This window comes from Dipodomys spectabilis, unplaced genomic scaffold (genome assembly GCF_019054845.1).
Source record: "Dipodomys spectabilis isolate Male_0828 unplaced genomic scaffold, ASM1905484v1 ptg000079l, whole genome shotgun sequence".
Lineage (NCBI taxonomy): Eukaryota > Metazoa > Chordata > Mammalia > Rodentia > Heteromyidae > Dipodomys > Dipodomys spectabilis.
Genome location: NW_024870756.1, coordinates 540105 through 554383, shown reverse-complemented (window position 1 = coordinate 554383; position 14279 = coordinate 540105). Strand labels below are relative to the sequence as shown.

The 14279-nt window shown below is 35.4% G+C and overlaps 1 protein-coding gene across 1 annotated transcript in view; it reads right to left on the bottom strand.

Moving 5' to 3' along the window:
* Positions 1–1016: 1016 nt before the first annotated feature.
* The window catches only part of Aplf (aprataxin and PNKP like factor), a 52413-nt gene continuing 39150 nt past the window's right edge, over positions 1017–14279 (bottom strand). The window contains exons 9-10 of the mRNA XM_042683120.1: positions 8653–8699; positions 1017–1417 (exon numbers count right to left, since the gene is read on the bottom strand). Coding sequence (XP_042539054.1) covers positions 1236–1417; positions 8653–8699 — 229 coding nt within the window. The 3' untranslated portion in view covers positions 1017–1235. The remainder of the gene's footprint in view (positions 1418–8652; positions 8700–14279) is intronic.

Here is a 14279-nt window from a genome sequence, read left to right as displayed (position 1 = left end):
AGCAACATAGTAAATCTGGTTTTCTCCTTTAAAATAAATTTTTGGTTTCTCACAGTGTAGGAAATATCAAGGGTGATTTTGGTTTAGTAATTCCAATATATATCTGCTGCTCTTTATACACAACTCAACTGTTATTCAGAATTCTAAATTATATTTTAAATTCTAACCCATCTAGAATGAAGAGTATTGCTGGGCCTGAAGTGGTTTAAGAACAGAAATGGAGAGACCTACTTCATTAAACTGGAGAATAAGGGTTTTTTTCTCCATATGACACCAGATTGTTAAACACACAAAATCTGCCCACTGTCATCAGAATACATGCACATATAATAATGTCATTTGAGAAAATTATAGTTAAAATTATTTCTACATTCTTTAAGACAGCTACAGTGAGAGGTGAAATAATGAGGCAGGACTTTAGTTTGAATAAACACTAAAATTTGTCATTTTTCTACTTTTAAGCTCAAATATATAGCAAATTACTGTTGTGAAACACAAAATTACATTTCCTGAAAGGTGAATATTTCTTTTTTTTTTTTTTTTTCCGGTTGTGGGGCCTGAACTCTGGGCCTGGGCGCTGTCCCTCAGCTCTTCAGCTCAAGGCTAGTGCTCTACCACTTGAGCCACAGCGCCACTTCCAGCTCTTTTCCTTTTGCTTATGTGGTGCTAAGGAATCGAACCCAGGGCCTCAGGCATGCAAGGCAAGCGCTCTACCACTGAGCCACCTTCCCAACCCTAGGTGAATATTTCTATATCCTAGCTGGACCTATTTGTTAACAAGTTCCTGAAGTGTCAAAGATTAAAGCTCACCTCTAGGGTATTAAAAAATAGCTGATATGTGACGGGTGTAATTTTTTTAAAGCCTGGCTCTGTTAGAACTCTCAAAACTGAAAGAGGTATGCCTTCCCACCTATTATGTAATTTACCTAGCTAAACTTGCAAAGTACTTCATAATGACAGAATCTTTTGAAAAAAAGAAAAAGATCAAACTTTTATGCAATCTATGGCTTTTATTACCAATATAAACTATGTGAACAATATTACTCTTGAACCTCTCCGCTTCCTATTTCCAGGTGCCTGAAATAGGAAAAAAAGTAAGGCAATAGAGTACACTCTATCACTTCAAAGAAGGTAGACATGTCAATGTTTTTCTTGCAAAGAAGTCAGTAATATATCAAAGAAGGAAAGCATCTCTTTAGTTCCTGCCTTTTTCCCCTAATGAAAAAGCAAAACAGTTACTTTTTTCTTTTCATAAATGTTTTTGCTTCTTTTAAAAGCTCTTCCATATCTTCTTTCTCTTCATCTTCCTTCCCTGGTTCCCAGTCCGAGTCTTCATCTGTTGGCTCATAGTCTTCCTCCTCCTCATCTAGAAAGCTGTCATTCATGTACTCATTGGATTGTGCATCATCACCTTCATCTAAAATAAGAATTTGGTACCCCACATGTATCAATCATCACTCAGTATGGCATTAGAGATTCGCACTGTATACTACTGTGCTGCATAGGAGAGAACCAATTTAACTCATGCATGACTTATTATTACAACTTTCTACAATGGTCATTTCAACAAAATGACCACTTATTACATATTATTATAATTTTGCCTACCTTGATGCTCTTGGAACTAAAAATGGCCCCTGAGCGTCAAAACAGTTGTTTGTGGCAAAACTGCATTCTACCTTCCAGTGTGGTGGAGTATAATTTCTCCCACTCATTCTTCCTACCTGATAGATTTTGCTCTCTCCTCACTGACTTGGCTGGTGAAATGAGAATTGAAGGGGTGTTTGCTACTTCCAAGTCGAAGACTGGAAAAAAATTAGTATTATTTTTTTACAGTACTGGAGATCAAACTTGGGGTCTTAGTCTTGCTAAAAAGATAGTCTACTCCTAGTCTTTTCATTTCTAATTTGTTTTTCAGATAACTTTGCCAGGCCAGGGCTGACCTCAAACTGATATCATCCTAACTCTACCTTCTGTACAGCTGAAATTCCAGGGATGTGCCACCATGTCTGATATAAACAAAAACATTTAAGAAACAAATAGAACAATTTTATCTGGAAATCTCTGTGAAAGAAAATAGACCCTGATGAACACCAGATGTAAAAAGTAAAAACATTACAGCCTTCTGGAAAACTCAGGGAAGTCTTATCATGCTGACCTCTCTTCAGCTTGTTCCAATTCTTCTTACTCTGAGATCTTGGATCCTATATTTTAAGTTTTCAACCTTCTGGTGAGAGTTATCTTGAACACCCCTCATGAAGACCTAACTCCAGTCTGTGTAGATATCGTGCTGGCTCTATCCTCCAAGAATCCTCACCACTCCTTACCACATATCTACTATAAATTACCCTGTTCAGTTACTATCCTTTCCTCCCTGGATGCAATACCCTTCTCACGGGCTTCTGAACTTCCATTCTATTCTCCATGGAGGAGCAACCAGAAAAGCTTCCAGTTACTTTCTCTAAATAACAGTTGCAAACTCTAAATAACATCCAAAGTCCTGTCCTCTCGGCTTCTATGTCCTGCATACCTGGCCCACCGTTAGCTTTTCTCATCTCATTCCATGTCCCTCTCTATTTACTTTCTTTGTTCTCATGGTATCCACTCTGCTGTTCCTAGAACAGTCCAAGCATGATCATCTCCAGGCTTTGAAACATGCTGTTCTAATTACCTGTCCTATTCTTCTTCAAATGATGACCTGGCTTGCTCTCTCTGCTCTGCCTTCACTCTAATGTGAAGATATCACAAAGTGCTTTTTTCAGTGTCCTGTTAGAATTGGTGCCTCCCTTCACCACACTCTTGACCTTCGTATATGATGCAGCTAATCTCTATTCTCTTACACAGATTGTTTTTCTTACTTGTTATCACCTCATGAAATCATGTACTTGTATACACTTACATTATCTACCTTTGTAAAATTCTACAAAGGCAAGGTTTTATTTCTATTGTTCCCTCAGCTCCTACATGAAGAAGGGAATGCATACATGTAATTGTTGAATATGTAAGTTAGTAAATAAACTCATATATTCAACCAATATATGTATAGAAAACATCAACTGAGCACTTACAGTTCTACAGAAATCCTTAATCTATCCTACTTTTAATCACTAGCCTGCCTGCCAATAAAATGAGTTGCAGAAGAAACTTTTACTTAGATTTTGTTATATGAAAGGATTATAAACATCAAAAATGTTGGAAATTTTTAGCAGTTAACTGAGCAGGCCTATTTGTTGATGTAGTAATGCCTATTAATCAGAAATATCACATTTGTTTATCTCTATAAGCATTTAAATTTGATATTTACATTTACTTTTTTTTATTCACTGTCTTTAAAGGAGTCCAAAATCTAAATAAAATTATTTGTAGCAACCCAAATGTAGCTGGAAGTCAAATTGTCTGCTTTATTTCACAAGAACAAGTGACTCTGTTTTTGAAACCCATGCAGCTTAGGTTGTCTTGAAACTCTCTATCATATAGCCACAGTCTCCTGAATGATAGGATTATAGCTGTGCACATAGCCAAACTTGGCTAACCACCTCACACTTTTCTTTTTCTTTTTTTTGTCAGTACTGGGGCTTGAAATCAGAGTCTTGTGCTCAGTTAGTTGGCTTGTTTGTTTAGCTTGAGCTCTACCATTTAAGCCACATCAGCTCATCTTTCTACTAGTTATTTTTGGAGATGGAATGTGCTGAACTTCTCTGCCAGGGCTGGCTTTAAACTGAGACTGCTGACTAGCTAAGATTACAGGAGTGAGCCACCAGGGCCTAGAGGAAATTTCCTTTAAAAAAAAAACTATATGGTATTTTTGGAGAAATGTCTGTTTCTGCCTTTTGGTATACATAGGCCATAAAAGTAAAGAAATTACTTAGAAAAATATACTGATTCAGTGAACTTGGTGATCTAACTTATTACATGAATCAAGGTAACAATTTCAGGAAGCAGGGCTTTGAAATAAACATGACTGGCACTTAATAAAGAATGTCAGTCTTTACCATAAAATTTTCTTATGCAAAAAAACTATGGTATACAATGAAAGCAATGAAGAAAAGCCCCTTGAAAGGGAATTCTCCAACACAGCAAGTTGACATCGTATCATGGTATCTAGGCAAAGTTTCCAGAAAATTGGCATAGCAATGTTTGCTGTATAAAAATTCCACAGCAAGTTTCTCATATGAAGAAGCTTTTCAGTTTGAAAACTAAGCAATTCAATCTTGACATATTCTAGAAAAATCTCAAACCACAGCTACAGTATTGTGCAGAGAATGTTACTTTCTGTGAAAAGTTATGGACACACAAAAATAAAACAATAAAAAAACAAAACCAGTAGAAATAGCAGTAATTGCTGGTTTTATAACAAAATATAGCTTTATGTACTTTTAATTTTTCAATTGTGATTTCCAGTAGTTGTACAGGAATTACACAGCAAAATTTATAAAATTTTTATAAAAGTTAAGAGCTACAGCATTTCTTGTATTATACCTGGTTTAGCTGAAATATAACCTTTGAGCGTATTTGAAAAATCAGGCGTGAACTTGTTTCTTCCAAAACAAGGAGAGCCTAAAGAGACAATAAAATGTTTCCTTGACCTTTACATATGATGCAGCCAATCACTGCTATTCTTATTTAGTTGTCCAGTCCTGTTACCAATGAAAAGTTCTCTCTCAGCCGGGCACCAGTGGCCCACGCCTGTAATACTAGCTACTCAGGAGGCTGAGATCTGAGGATTGCTGTTTAAAGCCAGCCCAGGCAGGAAAGTTCGTGAGACTCTTATCTCCAATAAACCACTCAGAAAACCGGAAGTAGCTCAGTGGCTCAAGTGGTAGAGTGCTAGCCTTGAGCTGAAGAGCTGAGGGACAGCCTTCAGGCCTAGAGTTCAAGCCCCATGACCAACAAAAAAAAAATTCTCTCTCAAAAGTAACATGGTTGAGAGAAAGAGGACTGAACTAAGGGATGGAAGTCCAATTATCTGGAACATAATTACGCTCATGACAATGAGCTTAATAATTTTCATTTTTAGATTTATGAGTAAAGTTATTAAATCATCTCAACATCTAATGCCATAAATGGTAACTTTAAGACCAAAATAGAAATCAGTGAAGGTATATGAGATGCATAGATGGATGGGAAGCTTTATTGTTTGAGGGTAGAATAAAGAAATAAGCTGTCACTTTTAAATACTGAAGGATGTCACTTAACTACCATAATGATGAAAGCTAACTTTAGGGGGGAGGGGGGAAATAATGATAAACTCTGTATCATGTTTAAGACATGCTATTAATCATGTGTTGTTAGGCTATGGCAATGGGTGATGTTTCTATTTCTGAAGAAAACAGAAAGAAAGATGAGAATTCTTAATTTTATATCAAACATACCTTTACAGTTTAAAATTTTACTCTCAATTCATATCCCAAGAACTAAGCCTGTATCGCTGGTAAAAGGGAGAAGTTGGATTGGAAGGGAAGGGGAAGAATGATGAAAGGGATGAAATCAAACAAGATGCATTGTACTTATAAACTAATTGTTAAATGGTAACCACTTTGTACAACTAAAGATAATAAAAATACGTATTTTTAAAAATGAATGAATGGTGACAGTATATCACAGCAGACTAACAGCTTAATTATCAGGGTGTTTCTTTCCCTTTCCCATAAACATCAAAACTACTTTCCATTTCAGAAATATATCCCTAAATATGAAAATTTACTACATATCATAAGAATATCTTTGTGTTTTACACATTGCTACCAAACACTAACTTTTTTAATGCACTAAGTTATTAATAAGTATCTATATTTGGAAAAGCAATTTTATACTTCAGATCTACTTTATTACTTTATTGTTTCCTCTTTAAAGACCACTGCACTAGGCTTTCTAATATTTCATATTCTTCCAGCAATTTCCAAAGTTAGTTAGTGGGTGATAGAATTTCAAGTTACCTACACTAATGTTCCTTAATAGCTTTCTTTCTGGATCTGCATGTTTAATCTCTAGGGGAAAGGGGACATATATAAACATATGTGTGAATACCACTGCAAAACTTTAGAAATATTACAGAACTCATCAGTAAATCATTTTAAAATTTCACCCATGATTGATGTTATAATACATAACATATAATAACAAAGGTTGGAAAGAACAACTCAATAATCAGATGATAAGCTGTTAATGATAATTTCCTTTAAATGCTGTCAACAGGTTATTTAGCTAAGAAAGTATAAGATAAGGGCTGGGAAGGTGGCTCAGTGGTAGAGCGCTTGCCTTGCATGCATGAGGCCCTGGGTTCGATTCCTCAGCACCACATAAGCAAAAAGAAAAAAGCCGGAAGTAGTGCTGTGGCTCAAGTGGTAGTGCTAGCCTTGAGCTGAAGAGCTGAGGGACAGCACCCAGGCCAGAGTTCAGGCCCCAGGACCGGACCCAAAAAAAAAAAAGAAAAAAGAAAGTATAAGATAAAAGTTTCCTGGCACTGATTGCTCTTGCTTTGACATTTTATGCCAAACCCCTACAGCTCTAGAAACATGTTAGTGAAATATTATACCAACTAGATGAATGAGAAAGTTAACAACTGACAGTAACCAAACCTTTTTTAAAAATGTACTATATAAATTGTCACAGGAACAGAAAAACTTTCCAGACTGAAGGATTTAAGAAATATTACAAATCAGACATTAAATAGTAAGAGTTTAATGTTGCTATTTAAGTGTCATTACTATATTAAATCTTGTCTTGTATTTATTATTCCTTACCTCAAATTCACTATATTTAATTTTAAAAATCAAAAACCTACCTGTTCTTTGCCTACTCTTTATTGTGTGTAAATGTCATCTCCAGTCTCCTTATCATTTATGCTATAATCCAGAGTCATCTCTATTTCCTTTACCTCATCCAGGCCCCTAAACCATTGGCAAGTTGCACTGACTCTTCTTGCAAAAACCTTTCTGGTAACCAATTTCACTTTTCCACAATAAGGGTGATACATACACATGATATTAGGATTTTAAGTAAGGATGTAAGAGATGAGAAAAACAAGTATTTTAGAATTCTGTGTTAAATATCTCTTGAGTTACAAAATAAAAAATATAGTATTTAATATTTGAAATACTCCAGATTCTCAATTTATAAGTTTTAAAGGGGAAGAGATGTTTCGACTATATTGGAACATACAACCTCTGTAAGTACAGAGTAGTCTCCCATTATATATGAAGAATATGTTTTAAGTCCCTAGTACACACCTAAACTATGGGTAAGATTGGCCTCTATATACCCTGTTTTCTCCTATATCATACTTATGATAAACAATAATGTGTAAGTAGATACAATAAAATATTAAGAACAACAACAATAATAAAATAGAATAATGAATAAAAGATGCTATAATAGAAATTATTTTAAACTTGGGAATCGGGACACGTACTGGTAGCTTTCACCTGTAATCCTAACTACTCAGGAAGCTGAGATATGAGGATCATGGTTTGAAGCCACTCCAGGCAGAAAAGTCCATGAGACTCTAATCTTTAATTAACCAACAAAGAGCCAGAAATGGAGGTGTTGCTCAAGTAGTAGAATGCTAGTAGTAGAATGCTAGCCCTGAACAACAAAAATCAGGGACAGCACCCAGGCCCCAGGACTAGCACATACAAAAACAAAACAAAACAAAAAACAAAAACAAACAAACAAAATACTTATGCATCAATTATCTTTTACTCTTGTAGTTGATATTTTCAGATCCAAGCTGATGGCAATGGATAACTACAACAGTGGAAAGCAAAAGTATGGGTAGGGATACTGATAACAATGATGACCATAAATGAGATTAAACCATTGCCAAAAAATAGTATACATTTTTTGTTAAGAGAAAAAACAATTTTCCAGTAAAAGAAAATGTTAAGTATTCTAGATAATATGCTTCATACAAAGAATATTCAATGACATTTCCAAGGATCTGTGAGAAAGAAAGAAAGAAAGAAAGAAAGAAAGAAAGAAAGAAAGAAAGAAAGAAAGAAAGAAAGAAAGAAAGAAGGAAGGAAGGAAGGAAGGAAGGAAGGAAGGAAGGAAGGAAGGAAGGAAGGAAGGAAGGAAGGATGGAAGGAAGGAAGGAAGGAAAGAAGGAAGGAAAGAAGGAAGGAAGGAGAGAGAGAAAGAAGAAAGAAAAAAGAAAGAAAGAGAAAGGAGAAAGAAAGAAAGAGAGAGAGAAAGAAGAAAGAGAGAGAGAAAGAAAGAAAGAAAGAAAGAGAGAGGGAAATAATTTTCATCAGTAGTTGGTTTTATGTATGAATGTACGAGAGAGCACAGCCTGGATAGTATGTGTCTTATTCTCTCCTTTGTAGGCAAGGCTAATCGTTTGCTGAGTTTTTCCTCTACATTATAGAAATGATACAAAGAAGGCAGAATTTATTAAAAGGAAAACTATTAGAGTTTAGAAGCAACAGAAACAGAAGGTAAGATGAACTGATGTGACTAGAATACATGAATTTTTCATGTCTGTCCCAAAAGTTTTACTATCTTGTAAGGGTGCTCTGGTTCTGAAGAAGGTGATTCAATGCTAGTTCAAATTAATCAGTGGTTCAAGGATGAAAATGTGAACTAAGTCAGTTAAGGAGTGCATTTCATTTTTGTTCCTAAAACTCATGAGAATCCAGAGGTAAATTTACTCACCTGGAAGTATACTATGTCTATACTCAATCTTGTGCTGGGGATTTTTCCTGAAAAAGAAAAAGAAGCAAAAATAAGGCCTAGTTTTCCAATTAATAAAAATTATTGACATAAACTAAGCTAGAAAGTAAATAATCTACAAATAAAATTAAGCCATAATACGCCTTGTATTGAAAAATATTTGCCTTTTAATTATAATTTTTGTTGAAGGCCTATTCCATGCCAAGTACATTTCTAGGTGCAAAGGGAAAATAGAGAATTAGATATAAGTTCATCAGAGAAAGTTCTTTTAAAGAATGTTAAAAATGACACATACATGACATTATTCATAGCAGCAACAATACAACACAATGGTTATACATGATTAGTACATTGATTAGTACCTCTTTCTTAGGGGACCAACAAGAGTGAACTGGTGTACATTAGTAATAGGTATCTGCTGAGGTATTTTTACTGGACCAATTTCATTAATTTATTCAGCAAATACTGCTTGAATGTCTCACTATATTCTGGCTCTGGGTAGGCAATGAGGCTAAAATATTTGACAAGATACACATTCTTGCCCCTAAGGAGACAGTCTGGGGGCAGAGGCAATACAGACATTAGATAAGCATTTTCTTAATTGAAAAACAACTTCTTTTAAGATGGGAAGTAACTTCTTATGACATCTTTCAGGAAACAAGTACTACATAAAGACTTCTTCTGTTTCTCAGCTTAAATATTGTTCTTTATTTTGCTTTTCCTTTGGGACAACTAAGACATCTTGTGTGTATGTGTGTGCATGTGTGCACACAGGCACGTGTGTTTATTTGCATGTGTGTGCCAATCCTGAGGCTTGAAACTCAGGACCTTTCATTCTTACTTAGCATTTTTGCTCATAATTGATGCTCTACTGCTTGAGCTATACTTCTAGTTCTGACTTTTTCTTGGTTAAATATATAGAATATATATATAGTATATATAATCCCTATATATTCTATATAATATTAATATTTTATTAATAATTACTAATTATTAACAATATTATATTTATGAGTGACTATTACCCAGCTCTAAAGCAACTTTTGACAAATCTAATAATTTGTTACAGATGGATATATATTTTTCCTGTTAAGTCTTCCCCTCCAACTTTGTATTTCCTGATGCATCAAATGGATTAAAATGGCCAGTCTCAGGAAGCAGATTCCTAACCAGAAATGTAGTTTGAGTTCTGAAAGTAAACAATAAGTATGGTCTGAGTGCCCATCCACCTCTTTAGGTACAGGTGAGCAATATGAGACTAAGATCTATGCTTTCCAATTTAGACAATGACCATATAATGACATAGATCCAGGAAAATTAGTGAACTAGATTTTTAAATGTTGCAATAATTAGATGAATAAATCTTTCATTTATAAATTCCTTTGTGTCCCTAGCCATAAAAGAAATGCAAATCAAAGCAACATTGAGATACCACCTCACTCCAGTTAGAATGGCAAAAATCAAGAACTCTAACAACAACAGATGCTGGAGGGGATGTGGACAGAAGGGAACCTTACTTCATTGTTGGTGGGAGTGTAAACTTGTTCAACCACTTTGGAAAGCAGTATGGAGATTCCTCAAAAGACTTCACGTAGAACTCCCCTATGACCCAGCAATCCCACTTTTGGGCATTTACCCAAATGTTTACAAACAAGACCACACTAAAGCTACCAGCACAACTATGTTTATTGCAGCATTATTTACCATAGCTAAGATATGGAACCAACCCAGATGCCCTTCAGTAGATGAATGGATCAAGAAAATGTGGTATACATACACAATGGAATTCTATGCCTCCATCAGAAAGAATGACATTGCCCCATTTGTTAGGAAATGGAAAAACTTGGAAAAAATTATATTAAGTGAAGTAAGCCAGGCCCAAAGAAACATAGGTCCCATGGTTTCCCTTATTTGCAATAACTAGTATATGTATGAGTCAAGCGGAAAAAGTCAGAGAATGTGATGTTAGGAAAATGAACCCTTAGATAGGTATTTTAATTTTTTTTTTCTTTCATGCATGTGTTTCTAACGCATTTATAAGATTATTTCTTTGTTGCTTTGTATGTCCCTCCCCCACAGTATAACCCCCACTTTCAATATATTTGATGTCAGTATAACTTGTGGAGGAGATGGGGAAAAACAAGTCGTTTAAGGATTCAGGTGGACCTGTTGCAACAATGAGAAGTACAAATTGTCATGTCAAAAACGAGCTTTACAATGTCGGTGGGGGGGAGGGGGGGAAGGATTGGGGGGAGGGGGGAGGCTGGGAAGGGAGGTGAAGGGTAAACAAAGGAGGAGGCTGCAATGCTTGGTAAGAAATGTATGCATTATCCTGCCCATGTAATTGTAACCCCTCTGTACAGTATGTTCACAAATAAAATAAAATTTAAAAAAAAGAATAAAAAAAATAAATAAAAATAAATTCCTTTGTGGTATTGGTATAAAAATGTCTCTGAAGGCTCTTTTCTATCATTTGAAAAAGTGTTCATTTTGTGAGCAAAATATTTAGTAATAAAATTATGCTTTACAAGTAACATATTTATCCCTTATGCATTTGACACTCATGGGATACTGATGAGCAAAATAAAGTTAATAATTTCTAACCATATAACCATCTGCTTTATAAACATTTGTGCTTCCTTGTTTTCAGCTATGCCGACTATTTGCTCCCAATATTCTCTTTATCCTCCTCTTAATCTGTTGGAAAACAGGGAGGAATATTATAGCCTTCCTTCCATGGCAGACTTTAATTAATGTTACTTTCAAGACTTGCAACTGAAACCCCTAGAGTCATTTTAACATTTGCCAACAAAACTTTCTCTAATGACCAAAAGTTTTTCTACTCATGTTGTTCAGTAGAAACTGACCAGGAGGCTACTGAGCACTTGAAATATGGCTATTAGAGCTAAAGAACTGAATTAAAATTTTTATTTAGTTTTGCTTAATTTAACAGTAAAGTTAAATTACAAACAGCCAAATGTGGTTAGTATGGCAATCATCCAGAACAACACAGGCTTAATTCAAAAACCAAGAAAAGGAATATCCTCCCTGCTCAGAAAAGATTAATATATAATTAATATATATAATTACAACTCGTCCCTTAAATAAAACATCTTCCTTACAGATTCTCAATAGAAGTAAAAATTGTATAGATAGAAGTGTTACTATCAAAAGTAAGAAGATAGTGACTAAAATAAAATCAAGAGTAGTGATTAATATGGAAAAGACTTAATGTGAATCCTGGTTTATCTACCTCTTATAGGCTGCCTAAGCTTCAGTTGCCTTGTTTGTAAAAAGCAAATATCAGAGACATAAAGCTGTTATAAGACCCCCGGAGATAACACATAGTAAGTCCTTAGTCCAAGCACTTGGTAAGTGATAATGTTAACCACTGACTCATTGATTAATTCAAGAAATAGTCACACACACACACACACACACACACACACACACACACACACGAAATAGTCACAATACTTATTTCATGTCTCGCCTGAGTCGGATGTCAGTGATACTTGGCTATTATTACTAGTCTCTTTTCTTTCTTGTAAGTTTTCCCATAATGTAAGCATTGAGTGTTACAAGAGTGCAATGTTAATTAGTCATAACTCAACAGTTTTGAGAAATGGAAAAAAAAAAGATTCTATTCAAGATTGTATGCTTGGGGTAATTAACCCAAATCTGACCTTTTGGAGGAAAGGGATTTTCAGACTTGAAAAGAATGAACTAGGTAACTTGGAAGTGATGGGCAGCCATAAAGCAGCACAGCTGCAGTGCTGATTTGTGGGAAGACCTTTCCTTGCTGAACATGCTGGTGCAAAGCACTGAACATTCAGTTCCGTCATTTTACGGATATGAATGTTATACATACTAAGGAAGTATAATTAATGTTGGGCACTAGGGGAGGAGGAACCAAAAAGATGAAGACCGTAATATGAAAGGTATTCTTAATCCTGAATCTAGAAAAAAGATTACTGGTCATTTGAGACTGGCCATTTGAGGCAGCACAGTTGAACTTTGAAGTGTTCCTTCAAAGGCTCATGTGTTGAGACCAGAGTTTATGGAAAACTTAGAAGGTGAGATCCTGATGGAGAAAATAGGTCACTGAGAGCAGGTCCTGGGTTCTCCTCCACTTCTCCCTGCCTCACATCTACCAGGAAGTGAACAGCCTTCTTTAGCTTTTATGTGCATCTCCAAAATGATGTTTTTTCTGTTTTCTAAGTAAGCTCTGTTTGGCAAACAAAAACGTACATCTATTTTTGGTACCCTGGGTATTGTATATATGTTTATCTGAATTATGTAAGGGAAGAGGAACAACAAAATGGTGAGATGAAGGACAAAGGGCGACCAATGCAAAAGCAATACGCACAAGATAGTATGTTAGAAATTATCTGTACAATTTGCGACGGGAGGGAAAGTGGGAGAAAAATGAGAGAGGGGGTAACAAGTTTGACAAGAAATGTACTCACTACCCTACTTATGTAATTGTAACCCTTCTGTACATAACATTGACAATAAAATTTTAAAAACATTAAAATATATATACATTTATCATAAACATATCATATACAAGAGGATGTTTTGAGTTATATGTATTGTGGAACAGCTTAGTTGAATTGACATATACATTATATACATTTTTATGGTGACACTATGCCATCAACTTTCAAGTATAAAATGCATTGTTAATGTGCTATATATACACAATGGAATTCTATGCCTCCACCAGAAAGAATGACATTGCCCCATTTGTTAGGAAATGGAAAGACTTGGAAAAAATTATATTAAGTGAAGTAAGCTAGGGCCAAAGAAACTTAGGTCCCATGGTTTCCCTTATTTGCAATAACTAGTATATGTCTGAGACCAGCAGAAAAGGTCAGATAAGTTGATGTTAGGTGAAATGAACCCCAAGATAAGTATTTAAGTGTTTTTGCTTTCATGCAATTGTTTCTAACACATTTATAAGATTATTTCTTTGTTGTTTTGTATGTCCCTTCCCCACAGTATAACCCCTGCTTTCACTGTATTTGATGTTGGTATAATTTGTGGAGGGGAAGGGAAAAAACAAATCATTTAAATAGGGATACAGGTGGACCCATTGCAATAATGAGATGTACAAATCGTTATGTTGAAAAATGAACTTTACAACTTTGGTGGGGGGGTGGGGGGGTAAGGTAGGGGGGATGGGGAAGAGGGGGAGATGGGAAGGGATGGGAAGGGGAAACAAAGGAGGAGGCAACAATGCTTGATAAGAAATGTACTCATTATCTTGCCCATGTAATTGTAACCCCTCTGTATTGTATTTTCACAATAAAAAATGCATTGTTATAACTGTATTCACCATATTGCACAACAGATTTTTTCATTTCTCCCGCATCTCCAACACTGTGTTTTCTGTGACCAACATCTCCCTCGTCAAATCCCTGACTCCAGCATCTTCTCAGTCCAATCTTCCCACCAACATCTATCTTTCCAGCCCAAATCCCCCCTTCAGCCTCCGCTAATACCATTCTACTACTCACTGCTTCTATGAGCTAGACATTTTAGATTCCCTATGTGAGATAATGAAGTATTCCTCTCTCTGCCTTGCTTATTAGTAATATAATATC